The sequence below is a fragment of the Anopheles maculipalpis genome, chromosome X (assembly GCF_943734695.1).
Source record: "Anopheles maculipalpis chromosome X, idAnoMacuDA_375_x, whole genome shotgun sequence".
Lineage (NCBI taxonomy): Eukaryota > Metazoa > Arthropoda > Insecta > Diptera > Culicidae > Anopheles > Anopheles maculipalpis.
This window is the reverse complement of record NC_064870.1, coordinates 13205060-13218002: the sequence shown is the minus strand read 5'-3', so window position 1 is coordinate 13218002 and position 12943 is coordinate 13205060. Positions and strand designations below refer to the sequence as shown.

The following is a 12943-nucleotide window of genomic DNA, read 5'->3' as shown; positions in this document are numbered from 1 at the left end:
CGTGGCAAAATCTCTTCTCGGAGCGAGTCGCTGCTTGTCTCGGGCAACCGGTACGGTACGTGCCGGTATCGTGCGTGTGTTTGCGCAACCGAAAGCCGAACGGGCTGGCCGAAATGTAAACAACTCCACGCCACGGCACACGGTGGGCTTAGAGAAAATCATATTAATTCTACCAGAACATTACGGTCGTCAAGTGGGTGCTGCTGGGCTTCGGCTAGGCTACTGGAGGGGCAAATTTTACTGTTGAAAAGACTCACGCACACTCTCAGCCACTCCAAAAAGCAAGGTTTCTTAAAGGCCGACCCATGACTGTTTCTCGTATAAATATTCTTTGCCCGATGATGGTAGATTCTGTTTTGATTGCAGGTATGGTGAGGGACTTAGCGTTGGAGGTAGAGTTTGGGGAAAAGTTTTTGCCCATCCCTATGCAATGAGCTACTGTCTGGAGTAGTCCGTGCGCAGGGACGAAGAATCAGTAGCTTTGCAAGCGAGCATGGACGTTATTAGATTGCTCTTTAAATGGTCGGTTGCTGAAGTCATGTGAGCGGTGGCATTGTGAAGCGTTTCGTAGAATCCTGCTGGACGCAGAACTGCTCTTATGATGCATCGCCACGCAACGCATCTTCGCATGCTGCCGGTTGGTTCGGCAAATGGATTAAAGAAATTGCTCATCCTTGGTCGTACTCATGCACAGCAGCAGGCTGCTGAATATTTCAAGCGTAATTAATTCCACTCCACAGCGTGTACGGGGATCGCTTTCCTCGGCGTCTGGGAGATTAGATGAAACGTTGAGCTGTGCTGCACTGCACTGAGTGACCTGTGCTCGACCATAATCGCTGATGGTGGGGAGTAAAATTTGCTGAATGCTATGAATAATAATAACAAAATTGATGTACAATCATTTGCAAAACCCCTTGTCCGGAAGGCGAACGCATCAGGCATCCTGGGTTGTACGTATGTGTGTGTCTGCAACCACCCGCATGTGCATAGTATGCTCCGGTGGGTCCGTAACTCAATCCGTTATTATCCTGCCAACATGTAGGAAGGCACGTGGCAATTGCGTTGCTCCTGCGGGGTTTGCTAGAATCGAGGGAATGGACTTTGTAATGCAAAATCGATAAAACAAGACACTTAGCTGCACGGTATGTTCACCCAAAGATTGACTAGGTTTTTCTTGTCTTCCTACTTTCCCCCCATCCCGTTACAGCTTACCATCGCCACCTGTCTGGCGGGCGTTATCCTCGCTCAGGACTACCAGGAGTATCGACAGGCGCCGCTCCGGATCGGTACAAAGGCTGAAGAGCCGAAACCAACGCCCGTACCCATCCTGAAGCAGATCAACAGGTAAGCTAACTTTGCTCCAGCTTGCTTGCAGATGGGGAAGAATAAGGCTAGATTAAGGTACGAATAACCAACAAGCAATACCAAAAAAACCCCCCTCAATTCGCTCGGTACATTCATGTGGAACGATAGAAATCGCTAAATAACTGCATGCAAACTACATTTCGTGTGGGGATATTTCCAAACTAAGCGGGAAGGGATATCTCTGTGTGTTTGTGCGTGGTTAAAATAATCAAATGGGGAAAGTTTTCAAACAACTGCAACTAAAACTCTAGACCACCAGCTAGTTGTGCTGTTGTGTTGATATTTGTTTTTAACGAGAAATCAGAAACAATCCTAAGCTAACACTTTACGCTTGCTACCTTTATTTATTTGGTTCGGCAGCTCTGTATGTGTTCTGTTTTTGCTCCCGTACGCGCTCATTCCACAGCGTGTTGAGTTGGTTGCGCCTGCCAGTATGCAATTGGTAATGTTTTAATTACCTTTTTGGTAGCCTGATGGAGGATGCGTTCTTAAACATCTGCGGGTAATATCCTTGCTTCCACCCCCCCCCCCTCCCTTCACCCTGCCCAATACACTTCAGCAATTGGCATCGGCAAAACTAATTGCATACTTTTAGGCGCCTCCACAACCAACGCTTCTCAGTGTCTGCAATGAGTCGCGTGGAGCAGAAGCGAACTTCTTGTACTGCGCTGGGTATTTCGCGATTAGCAACTCATTGTTTTTGTTTGTTTTCGCGACCATATTGTATTTTTTTTGTGTTTCTTTGTTTCTCTGTTTCTTTCTCGCTCATTCTGCACACTGCGTTTGCTGGCTGGCTGTTGTGGAATCGAATGTGGGTGGCTTAAATCACTTGCTCACGGTCAAATATAAATAAAAAAAATCTATTCGGAAACCGCATCAACCGGGTTTGGAATAAAAACACACACACACACACACTCCCTCTCACTCACACACTTGTACACTCTCACACGCATCATACTGGTGACGACGAATTCACGAATTGCATCGCCTGACGGACATGGTTTCCTATTTCCTATTGTTGTGTTTGATTTTTTGCCATCATCTGTCGACGATATGCTCCCGGCAACTGTCATCCACACGTACCTCTTCCGCTTCTTCCCCTTCTCTTCCTTTATTACCCTTTCCCCTTCACACACACACACACACATATTCGCACACCAAACGGAAATGGTGACAGTGACAGAAGCGGTTACTATCGGAAGCGTTGCTTTGCCGCAGTGCGTAACAACTGCAAGCTGCGTTCGGGCGACAAAATTCACTCGAAATTCATCCCAACCGGTGCTGGAGCGGTACGGCCGGTGGTGGACGCGGGTGCCTTGCGGCCGGCCACCGGAAATGTCATCGCCGAAGTGCAACGGCCCGTTGGTGGGAAAAAGTTCCCCAAAGCGTACCAAGCGCTAGCGGGCGGGCGTACGCGTTAGGGAAACGTCAGGCCATTTTCTTGTCCTTCCTGTTGCCCTTCCCCACTTACCGCCTTTCCCCTTGTGCCTTTGATTTACTATTCCGGTGCTACTATGCCTGCGGCTAGATGAAATGTGCAAAGTGCCATAGTTGTAGGGCGAGCAAGAAGATCTGCGATGCGTACGAGTTTGAAGACAAATGTCAGGGGTTTTTTTTGTGAGTTGTAGTTACCATAAAGTTACCGTAGTGATCTTGTTTTGTTGGAGGCTTACCATAAGGTTTGAAAGACAAATTGTAGTTTGTCCCTTCGTTCTATAATAGCTTGAAATAAATAGTATTTAGCTCAGTGTTCTTTTAAAATCCCAGTTGTGGTTGGTTAGATGTCATCTTTTGTAGGCATTTAATAAGGAAAAAGCCTGCTTTAATACGCTCAACGTTGTGCTTTAACCGAGTGTGGTTGAATATTTGAAGCGCGGCTCGAAAACAGAAAGAAATCCCAGCGAAACTCCCCCGAAAGGTAGGCAAGGCTTAGTACATAAAGTCGGTTTTAAAGGGTACAACACCGTGCTCGGAGTGTTACATCACCTTTAATGATGTATCATCAGTGGACACGATTGGATAAAGTTAAATCTTGGGATTTGATACGTTCGTTGCATCCCAAAACATAAAAAAAAAACAAACAAAAAGGCCTTTTCCTTCACTCTGCTTACTCTGTGCTAAATCAATTGATCCGATATCGTTACGAACGGAAGCTTCTGTTGGGCACGCATTTAATAAATAAAGTCTGATTAAAAGAAGTGCTAGTGTGTTCCAGATAGCAACAGCGTCTAGCGAGCGAGAGAACAACTACTTCTACTTTGGCACCAAAAAGGCTCAGTCGGCATTCGTAACGGTCTAGCTAACCGACCATTTAATCCGTAGTCGATTGATTGGGAATATTGTTGCCCAGATCTGGACAGCCAACGCTTCCCGGTTTTACCTGCTGGTGTGTTGCCTCTTAGCAATCATTCCAATATCCTTCGAAACGGTTCCATTCACTCGACCCATTGCGCCTGTAATGGGGCAACACTTGGCGCTGTGCGCTAGCCGGCCTCGATGCCCGTTTTGTCCGTTTCGGGGCTCAGACTTACGGGCCAAACCTGCCAAACAGCTTCTTGGCGAATAAATCAGTCGACGGCTTTTTACCTCTCCTTCTCGTTTGCTCTCTATTGCTGTTGGGTTGGTGTTGTTGGTACCACAACCATCTGCCCAGACTCTGGCTCCATTTCTTCATCATCATCCTTCAAAATCCCCGAACCGATGGCGGGAGCGCGCGCGCGCGCGCTCCTCTGTGTGTATGGATGGTCTGTACAGAAAGCAGAAGAGCTTAAGAGGTTTGAACCCTGCCTGGAAGCGTGGAATATGCGCCCGGTTCCAACAGACCATCCACCGATGTTTCGCTCCATCGTAACGGGAGGATTTTCCTACTGCCCTACTCATTATGTATTTGCTTTTGGGGTGTATTTCACCAGCTTCGAGTTGATTTATGTTGGTCCTCGGAACAGTCTCACCCATCCCTAGCCCTACCCCCCCCCTTTCCCCTCCCACCGAACACTGGGAGCAACCGGGTGGGCGAGAGATGGTTTCGGTGCAAAGAAAGTGCTCGCCTTCGACCTTCGCCCATTGTCATCGACGGTTTGCGGAGCCGTTTCACAAACGTACCGAATGCTCCACAGCACCGGACCGATGGGAGGTAGCAAGCGATGGAGCGGATGGGCGAGCACGGATGGAAAGAAAGCGAAAAATATTCACAGTCATTTATCCTGATTCCATTTCCGTTCAGCATAAATGATTCCGGGGTTTTGCTACGAAAACGAAAAGCGCGCTTAGTAGATACGTTGGTAGTGATACGGGCTAAAAGTGTGTGTGTGTGCCAAGAGGGAGGGTGGGTTGAAGTAGGTGGAAAAGTGTGAGGCTGCGAACAGCAAAGCCCAGAACCATTGTAGTGCGGCGCGAGATGTGGGCACGAGCCTTCGGATACTTCGACCACCATTTGCTTAGTTTATTGATTGGAAAATCAATATAGTCGACAGAGCTGGGCTTTGGCCGGTTCATTGCTGCCCAGTCTTTTGCCGATACTTCTGACGATGAATTTGTTCACCGAGCGTGTAAGGATACGTACGCGATGCAAAGAATTTCTACTCCAGTTTTTTTTTTTGCTCTTCTGCCTCATCGTTTCCATGATACAAAATGAGCTTTTAACTGAGGCAAACCTCCTGGTGTGTGTGTGTGTGTGTGTGAGAGAGAGAGAGAGAGAGAGAGTACGTGCGTTTGTGCGGAAGCTCGTCAGGAAATTTGTTTGTGTTCCCTCTTGTATTGCGGTTGATTGTTCAAAGTATTTGCCACCAAAACCATAGCAAACCTCACCGTCTCCTAGCGCTAGAACCTTTTGTTGCGGATAAGGGCATCCGTCCCGGTAATCACCGGTAGATACTGCTGCCCTACATCAACGACGGAACCCTTAGTTACACTGTAATCCTTCACAAGCGCTACGGCGACAAACGTACATGGAGACAGCAGCAAAAGAGAACAAAACAAAAAAAAATCAATGATGATGATGGCCATGAAGTGCCACGAAAACTGCACATGAGCAGCCAGAGATTACTAGTGTCCAGTTTGTTCGCCACGGGACAGGACACAACGAACGCGTCTGACAAGTCGTGGGGTTATTTTTATCGCCTCTCCTTACGACCACTCGACCATCTCGGCACTGCTGCTGTTGAAGGAAAACGGGGGAAAGAATAGCATTAAAGTTCATCAAACGTGACCGTGTTGTCGCTCACGTTCGTCCATCCGGTAGACGCGTGGGTCGATGGAAAATGTAAGTAAACCCATCGATCAATGTCGGGGACTGGGGAGCGAGTTGAAATTTTCGTTCGATCCTTGCTGTATTCGAGCGGGCCTGGATACGAAAGCTCAGGTGGTTGTGAAAGGTCCCAATCGGTTGGTATGTGCCACAACCCTGACAGTGACCAGCCACACCGTCATGCGAGTGAAATTCAGAATCGAAGCGACGATACATGCCTGTGTTCGACATTCGGAGGTGTTCACTCATCGTGGAGTATTTACAGTTCAGCTAACATGAGTGGTTGACTGGATAGAGCAAATAGTTCAACATCCTTTCTTATATTGTCTTGTCTGACGTAGTCTGATGTTTGAGAAAGACCCTTCAGATCCTGTGAGGTTATCTTGGATGTGACTGACGACTGATGATGTTGTACAATTCTTCTCCAAAAAGAACTAAACTGGTTCGTCCTGAAATCTGGTAGATAGTTGAATATGAGTCTTCGGATGACATCCGAGATCTTTGTAGCGAGAGAAGAGGTCAGCACATCAATGATCAGTTTAAGTTCTCGAAGGTGATAGATATCATATCTGTTTGCTTGAAGCCCTGAACCTTGGAGAGTCATTCTTCCTCGCTACTCCTATTGCTTGGAAAGCACTACTGACAATGTCTGAGTAAAAGTCTTCTGATGATATCAGAGTTTTTTTCAAATGGACAAGACATCAGCAGTTAGTGATCAGGATATAGGAATGCTGGTATGAAACTTTACCATACTACCAAGAAAGTCCTTTCTAGACCTCCCTATAGAATTCTATTCTATTATTCATTTTCTAAATTCAAACTCTGCTTACAGACACAACGAAGATGGTTCCTACACCTACGGTTACGAGGGTGCGGACGGTTCGTTCAAGATCGAAACGAAATTGGCAACCGGCGAGGTAAAGGGCAAGTACGGTTACGTCGACGAAACCGGCAAGGTGAAGGTGGTGGAGTACGGTGCGAACAAGTACGGGTTCCAACCGTCCGGTGAAGGTATCACAGTACCGCCCCCGACGCTCGTCGACGAAACGACCGGCAAGGACGATTTGCTCGAGGACGATGACGGCAACATTCCGGCCCCACGCCTGCAGGTATGCAACAGTGACTTTAACCGCCATTGCAACGCACGAACGTCGGCTAATCTGTTTTGCTTTTTGTTGTAGAAACATCGACCCATCTCGAAACCACGCTTCCAGGAGGTGCCGATCCAGCAGCACCAGCCACAGCGTCCTCAGCAGCACCAGCCACAGCAATCTCAGCCACAGTACTACGACTACGACGAGCAGCCAGCACCGCTGCCCCAGCCCAAATACCAACCGGCACCACAGTACGTGCAGCGATCCCACTTCGGTGCCGCACCATCCGCGTCGGTAGGACCGGCGCCACCACGCGCCCAAATCCCGAACGCCGTCCCAGTGGACGTTGTCTACGCGCCCAAGCAGCTCCCAGCCCGTCCGGACGTTGAGTACCGCAACGTTGGTCCGCAAACGTTCCCCGGAGCCGCACCGGCCGGTCCCGAGCCCAAGATCCGGTACTCCCAGCCACAGTTTGCACCGTCCGCTCTTCCACCGCAGCACAGTGCCAAATCGGCCAATGTAATGTCCACTCGCTGAAAGCCTACGCACAGAGCTTTTCCATGCCTAACACATCCATTTTTGTTTGTTCCTTTTGTTGCTTTCCCCCCATTAAACGTATAGCCCACCGACTCCTTCCCGCAGCCACGACCCCAGCCGGCCGTCTATCAACCGCGTCCTGCCCAGGGACGTAGCACGAGCGTGCTCGACCAGCTGGCGAAGGATTATGCACTTCCCCAGGGTGGTGCTGCACCGCTGCACGACATCACCTTCGGCTACTACTGAGCAACGATCTCCTGTGTTCGACCACAAACACATTCACGGGCACCCCTTCCCCGAATTCGAGGATTTTTTCCTTTCCCGCGCCCCGAAGATGTTCCAAAACTTGTTCACCCCTTACGCACACCATCGGCACAACCTTGCTAAAATTTTCCTACACACCCGTGAAGAACTGATGTCACCGTTAGCATTAAGGTGAACCAATAAAAATTCGTCTTACAAAAGGTGCCCGGTGATCCGCAGTCTTTGTTGAGAAATAAAACCTGTGGGATGTGGGTGGGTTAGGTTTGGCCGGACAGCCATTTGTTTAGCTAGTGTGATTGCTGACGACCATACATCATCACACGCAAAATGTAATTTGTTTTCGGAACGCAACAGACCAAAAAATGACGAAGACCTATTGCTAAAATGGGGTGTGTTAGAGAGAAAAGTTCTCTTAAGATCTTTTTGTGTTTTGATCACACGAAATCAGTCATTTGATGACAGCTCAGAGACCTCGAATAAGCGTTGGTATCGCTTATGATTATTTTTACACCATAGTTTGGTCACATTTTACAAATCTTTTGCAACTTGCTAGTCTCAGTCTTGAGTCTTCTAGTCCGATTCAGCCAAAAGTCTTGTAGGTGAAGACGTGGGCTTCAAAATTTGAAGAAACAGATGAGTGCTGATGAGTTTTAATCCAAAATGCTAGAAGTGCTCATAAATATGTGCATAAGAACCAAGACTTTTGGTGATGTCAGTGTCCTAGTAATCCGCGAAATCCTCCAAAATTCGGATGTACATGCCCTATTCTCGAGAAAATCATCAACTTTGATCACTGTAGAAGAAGCTCATTGTATTCTCACTTGTAGCTCACTTGTAGTTTTTTTGGTGACCTCTTGTTGTTAGGTGACATTTCGCCCTGACTCCAGAAGTTGCGTTGTAGATCTTCTATGGTAATTCGTCGCATAGCGTATCCAGAGAGTTAGGTTTCCTGAAGTAAATGGTTGGAAGCAGTGGGTGGAAACGCTAAGTCTTACGGTCTCTCGTATCTGACTTTCAGTACCTTAGGACCATCCTGTAGCGTCGGTCTGATATGCTTGACGGTCTCAGAATCGATGGCTTCAAAAAATTTCTTAAGAATTTGTTTTTTTTACATTATGTCAAATAAAACAAATCCAACGTTTTGAAGCATTTCTCAAAGCTATCATTTTGTCATTTTTTGTCCATTTTTGTGTTGACGTCCGCAGTATTTTGTCTGCCGCCATATCCATATGGCTTTCCAGATTGAGTTTTACCACAAATCCAGATAATCAGTCCTTGCTAAATCTCGACTTTTCCCGTCAGTCTGCAATCACTGATAAGATGCGTTAGAGAGTTTTCTCGTTAGAAAATTACAATGTATCAAGATGACTGTGAATACAAAAAAAGTTGGTTGACGGGATAAAGGAAAGATAATAAAAAATAAAAAGAAATGGCGGCAACCTGGTGTGGCACCCGGGTCCCGAGAGTAAATTTAAATCAATTGTAAGGTGAAGAAAACCCGATTCGTCGTTCACCTATTGGAGGTGTTGCACAGTGGGAGTGTGTGTGTGTGTGTACAACCACCATAAGAACCCGGTTGACAACAATGACGCCGCAGGTTTTCCTTTCCGTTTTGGTCTTGTACCTTTTCTGTCCAAAGATTGACTGTGGTGAATGGTGATGGTGAAGATGGAAGAAAACAATTTTCCCCCTCAGACACACACACACACACACACACACACATACACAGGCCCGCATATACTGTACCGAAAATGGTGATTACGTGGTGTAATGCGTTGGTAATAAAGTTTTTTTTTCCGCCACCGAACCGATCTTCCACCAAAACCTGCTCTAGCGGTAAGGTACGGAAGAGGTGATGAAGGGGAAAGGGAGGAGGGAGTTGGGGGTTCCAGGGTGGGAAAAAGATACGCCGGGGTTATTTATTGTTTTTATCTCCCACGGTCTCTCCTACGGTGTAGGATGGTACCAGGAGGTGCGTGTGTGTTGCACATGCGAACATAACGCGAGCAGATGGTTTTCTTCCTTCCCTAATACACACACACACTCACACACACACACAAATACATATACACACATGCACGATCAAAGCGAAACCAGGGTTGAAAAAAAAAAAACGGGGAAGCAACGGGTGTCGTAAAACCGTTGTAGGCCTTATTTTCACTGCACCATCCAGAGTTGGGAGAGCAAAAAGGGAAGAAACACCATCCACCTCCCGTTCTCCCCTCTGTTAGTGTCGCAGGGGGGGGGGGGGGGGTGAGGATAGAAGATATAAATTCGACAAAAGCGTTTTTTCTTCCTAGCGGTACGCTGGCGACACAATTGCTTCGCGCGAAAAGCGCACACCGTGTGGAATATATTCAAGCAGACAAAGCAAAGGCACGCTAGGCGAGAGAACGACAGAGAGATAGAGAGAGAGAGAGAGAGAGAGAGAGAGTGCTCCCGGTTTGAAAGTTTGATAAATTTATATCTTTTTACGAGGTCGTGGGCGGGCACGACGTTTGCCGTTCCGTCCCCTCGCCCGTAAGCCCCACCGCGTCTCTCGCTGATACGTTTATTAGTCACTTTCGGCTCGCTTAATGGCGCCTGAAATTAGGCACCGCAAGGCACCCGCGAGCCGTACCGATTTTTACGGCACCGATCAATGGGCACAATTTTCGGGGCTGTGGTCGTTGGTCGGTTTGGTTTTATAATATGGCTGATTTTAATCCTTAGTTCCGTTGTTATTTTATGATGATCTATTGACCAACGAGAAAAGGCAAGTGTACAAAATGGCGGATGGGTGAGTTTTATTAGGTCGCCCGTAAATTGCTTAACATGGTGCAATAAGTTTTGTTTGTCTCTGGTGCGTTACAGAATGGAGAGAGCAATTTCTTGGAACGATTTCCGAGGGATCAAAAGCTTCTTTTTTTTTAAAAAAGGGTTCAAGAAAATGGCTTCAAGCGTTCAAGGGTAAAGTAACACATCATCACTGAATGGCACATTGAGCTGACAAGTGAATGCGTCACAGCATCCTGGCAGCGATACGTATGCTTCGTGCGACCGTTGCAGACAGTAGCTAATTGAATTGAGCGTGTTTCATTCAGGTTTGTTGATTTGGTTTCCGTTTGTCGGTTCCGGTGCTCGGGAAGCTGGGGCGTCGATGGAGATTTGTAAAAATGTTTTCCGCCATCTTCGCGGGATGCTGGAGCGAAAGTGAAACGAAAAATTTCCTACCACTTCCGGCGACACGAGCTTTGGCACAGTATCGCCAGATGGATGGATGGTGTAAGAAGCAATGAAGCAATTCCAGCCCGCTCTGTACCGTAGCAAAAACCATTCGACAGATGTTTAACATCCCGGCAGTGCGTTCGTGTGTGTGTGTGTGTGCATGCAGCGTATCATTTGCATGTTATTTGTACTGCTATTACTCCGTCACACAAGCCGCGTGTAGGCGTCGATGTCAGAATCCAATTTTTTCGTGTGCCTCGTTTCACTTTAAAGCAGATAAAGCTAAGCAGGTTAGAGCAGGGAGGGCTGGTTTGCATGCTGGTTGTTTGGTCTTTCATTTTCCTATTTCATTTTTATTCACCGTCCCGTGAAGGTGTTCGCTAGGAGGAATCGCACGGTTTTGCAAACGGGGTTTCGACAAACATACTAACATACAAACATACCGAACAAATAATACACATCCATTAGGGGTGAAACCAAACACCGGGCGTCTCCATCGGTTGCTAACCGTCAGAGGTACTGGGAGTCTCCATGGTGTGTACGGTGCACTGCGCGGGCATGCTTGCTCGGTGGCGGTGGAAAATCCAATACCTCGCCCTAAAACTATTCCATTACTACTCAAACACAGATGTCCCCCAGACCATGTTAATCCGCCGGAATCGGAATCGCGCTGGCCTCACTGTTGCTAAAACTCACCTGTCAGAAACCCGGCCGGATTGACTAATGGGGATGCGTTTGCTCAGTTAGCAAAGGGTGAGATGGTGTCGGTGGCAATTATTCGAGCTACGGCCACCAAATTAGAGCAATTAAAATCTCATCCCGAAATTGCGTGTCGGAGCATTCTGTGTCCATTCTCTGCTGAACCGGTGAAAAACGGGATGAGGTAGTGGGTAGTGTTTTAATCAAGAACTCACCCGCCACCGGATTCTAGCGTGGCACGGTAATCCGCGTGAAAGCTTGTTTGCTTTTTTGGGAGGTTATTAACCATTCCCGTTGGATAGGAAGTGCGCGAGCGTGTGTGTGTGTGTGTGTGTGTGTGTGTGTGTGTGAATGCCACACCTAGGTGACGGTAAAAGCCATACCAAACTAAGTGCTAAGCTGCTAATGAAGGTAACGAGCTCTGGTTGCTTTCTTTGCCCACTAATGCATATCATTTCCTGCGATGGGTTGATGATGTGCGTTGGTGTATCTGCTCTGTTGTTGACGCTTCTTTTAAAGAATATGTGAGGGAGAGAGAGAGAGAGAACCAGTGTGATAGTCAGGTTGAATAAATGGGAGAAGCAATCAGACCGTTCTCGGAAGCGGCAGCATACGAGGGTAAGGTTACAACACAGCACGTTAGTAAGGATCTTTTAATCTTTCGCTGCTATAGTTTCGGTCACCCAGCAAAACTTCGCTCTGCAATCTACATCCCACTATCTCAGCAAGCGTAATGTTGTTTTTGAACGCGAAGAAATTAAGGGTTAAGTAATAAACACGACCCCTGGTGAAGATGAAGCACCGAGAAACATAAATACACACAAACACACGGTTTCTCGCCTAGAACGAAGCAGTCGAAAGCTCACGGTGTGGTTGTGTGTCACATTCCGCGTGGAGACTTGTCTGTTAGTTTATTTACCGTCTCGCAAACTCATCAATTTGCATCCTTTGCGAGTAGATGTAAATCAACGCTGCTGGGAGTTGCACTCGAATCTGTTGATGATATTCCAACCGTGCTCGGAAACTTAAGCTTAAGCTGCTGCGGTGAATATTAATTAGAACTATTGCTCCGTACTGCTGCTGCTTCCGAGGTACGGGCCAACTTGGGTTGTTCGTGCACCGTTTGCGTTCCGGTTGAAGGTGAGGGCAAATTAACACGCGTGACTTTTCACTGCCTTTTCAAGCATACTCTCAAAGAAGCAACGCTTCTTCCTTGTGAAGCATATGGACACGCTACGTGTGCGTGTGTGTCCACACTAATGAGGTTTTGGGGTGTAATAGGGCTAGGTGGAGGGAGAGCATGAGTTGCAAAATTTGATCCTTTCCATCCTTCATGGATCGACGGTTAGAACGTCGGACAAAAGGTACACACTGGCCGCTCGGTACACATGCCACCAACACCACCTGGTGGTTTACCGGGTGGTGATTTGATCGATTAGCAGCATTACGGTACGCTTTGCTGAAGCAAAAGGAATCGATTTTGGAAATCGATTTGTGTGAACCATAGTTTCGATGTGTTTGATAACACACA

General features: G+C 47.4%; 1 protein-coding gene across 1 annotated transcript; it reads left to right on the top strand.

Moving 5' to 3' along the window:
- Positions 1-1094: 1094 nt before the first annotated feature.
- LOC126563590 (mediator of RNA polymerase II transcription subunit 15) lies at positions 1095-7502 on the top strand. Its single transcript, XM_050220239.1, has 5 exons — positions 1095-1103; positions 1208-1344; positions 6444-6720; positions 6793-7224; positions 7327-7502. Exons 1-5 carry the CDS (start codon positions 1095-1097, stop codon positions 7486-7488), a joined length of 1017 nt encoding a protein of 338 aa, XP_050076196.1. The 3' UTR covers positions 7489-7502.
- Positions 7503-12943: the final 5441 nt, after the last annotated feature.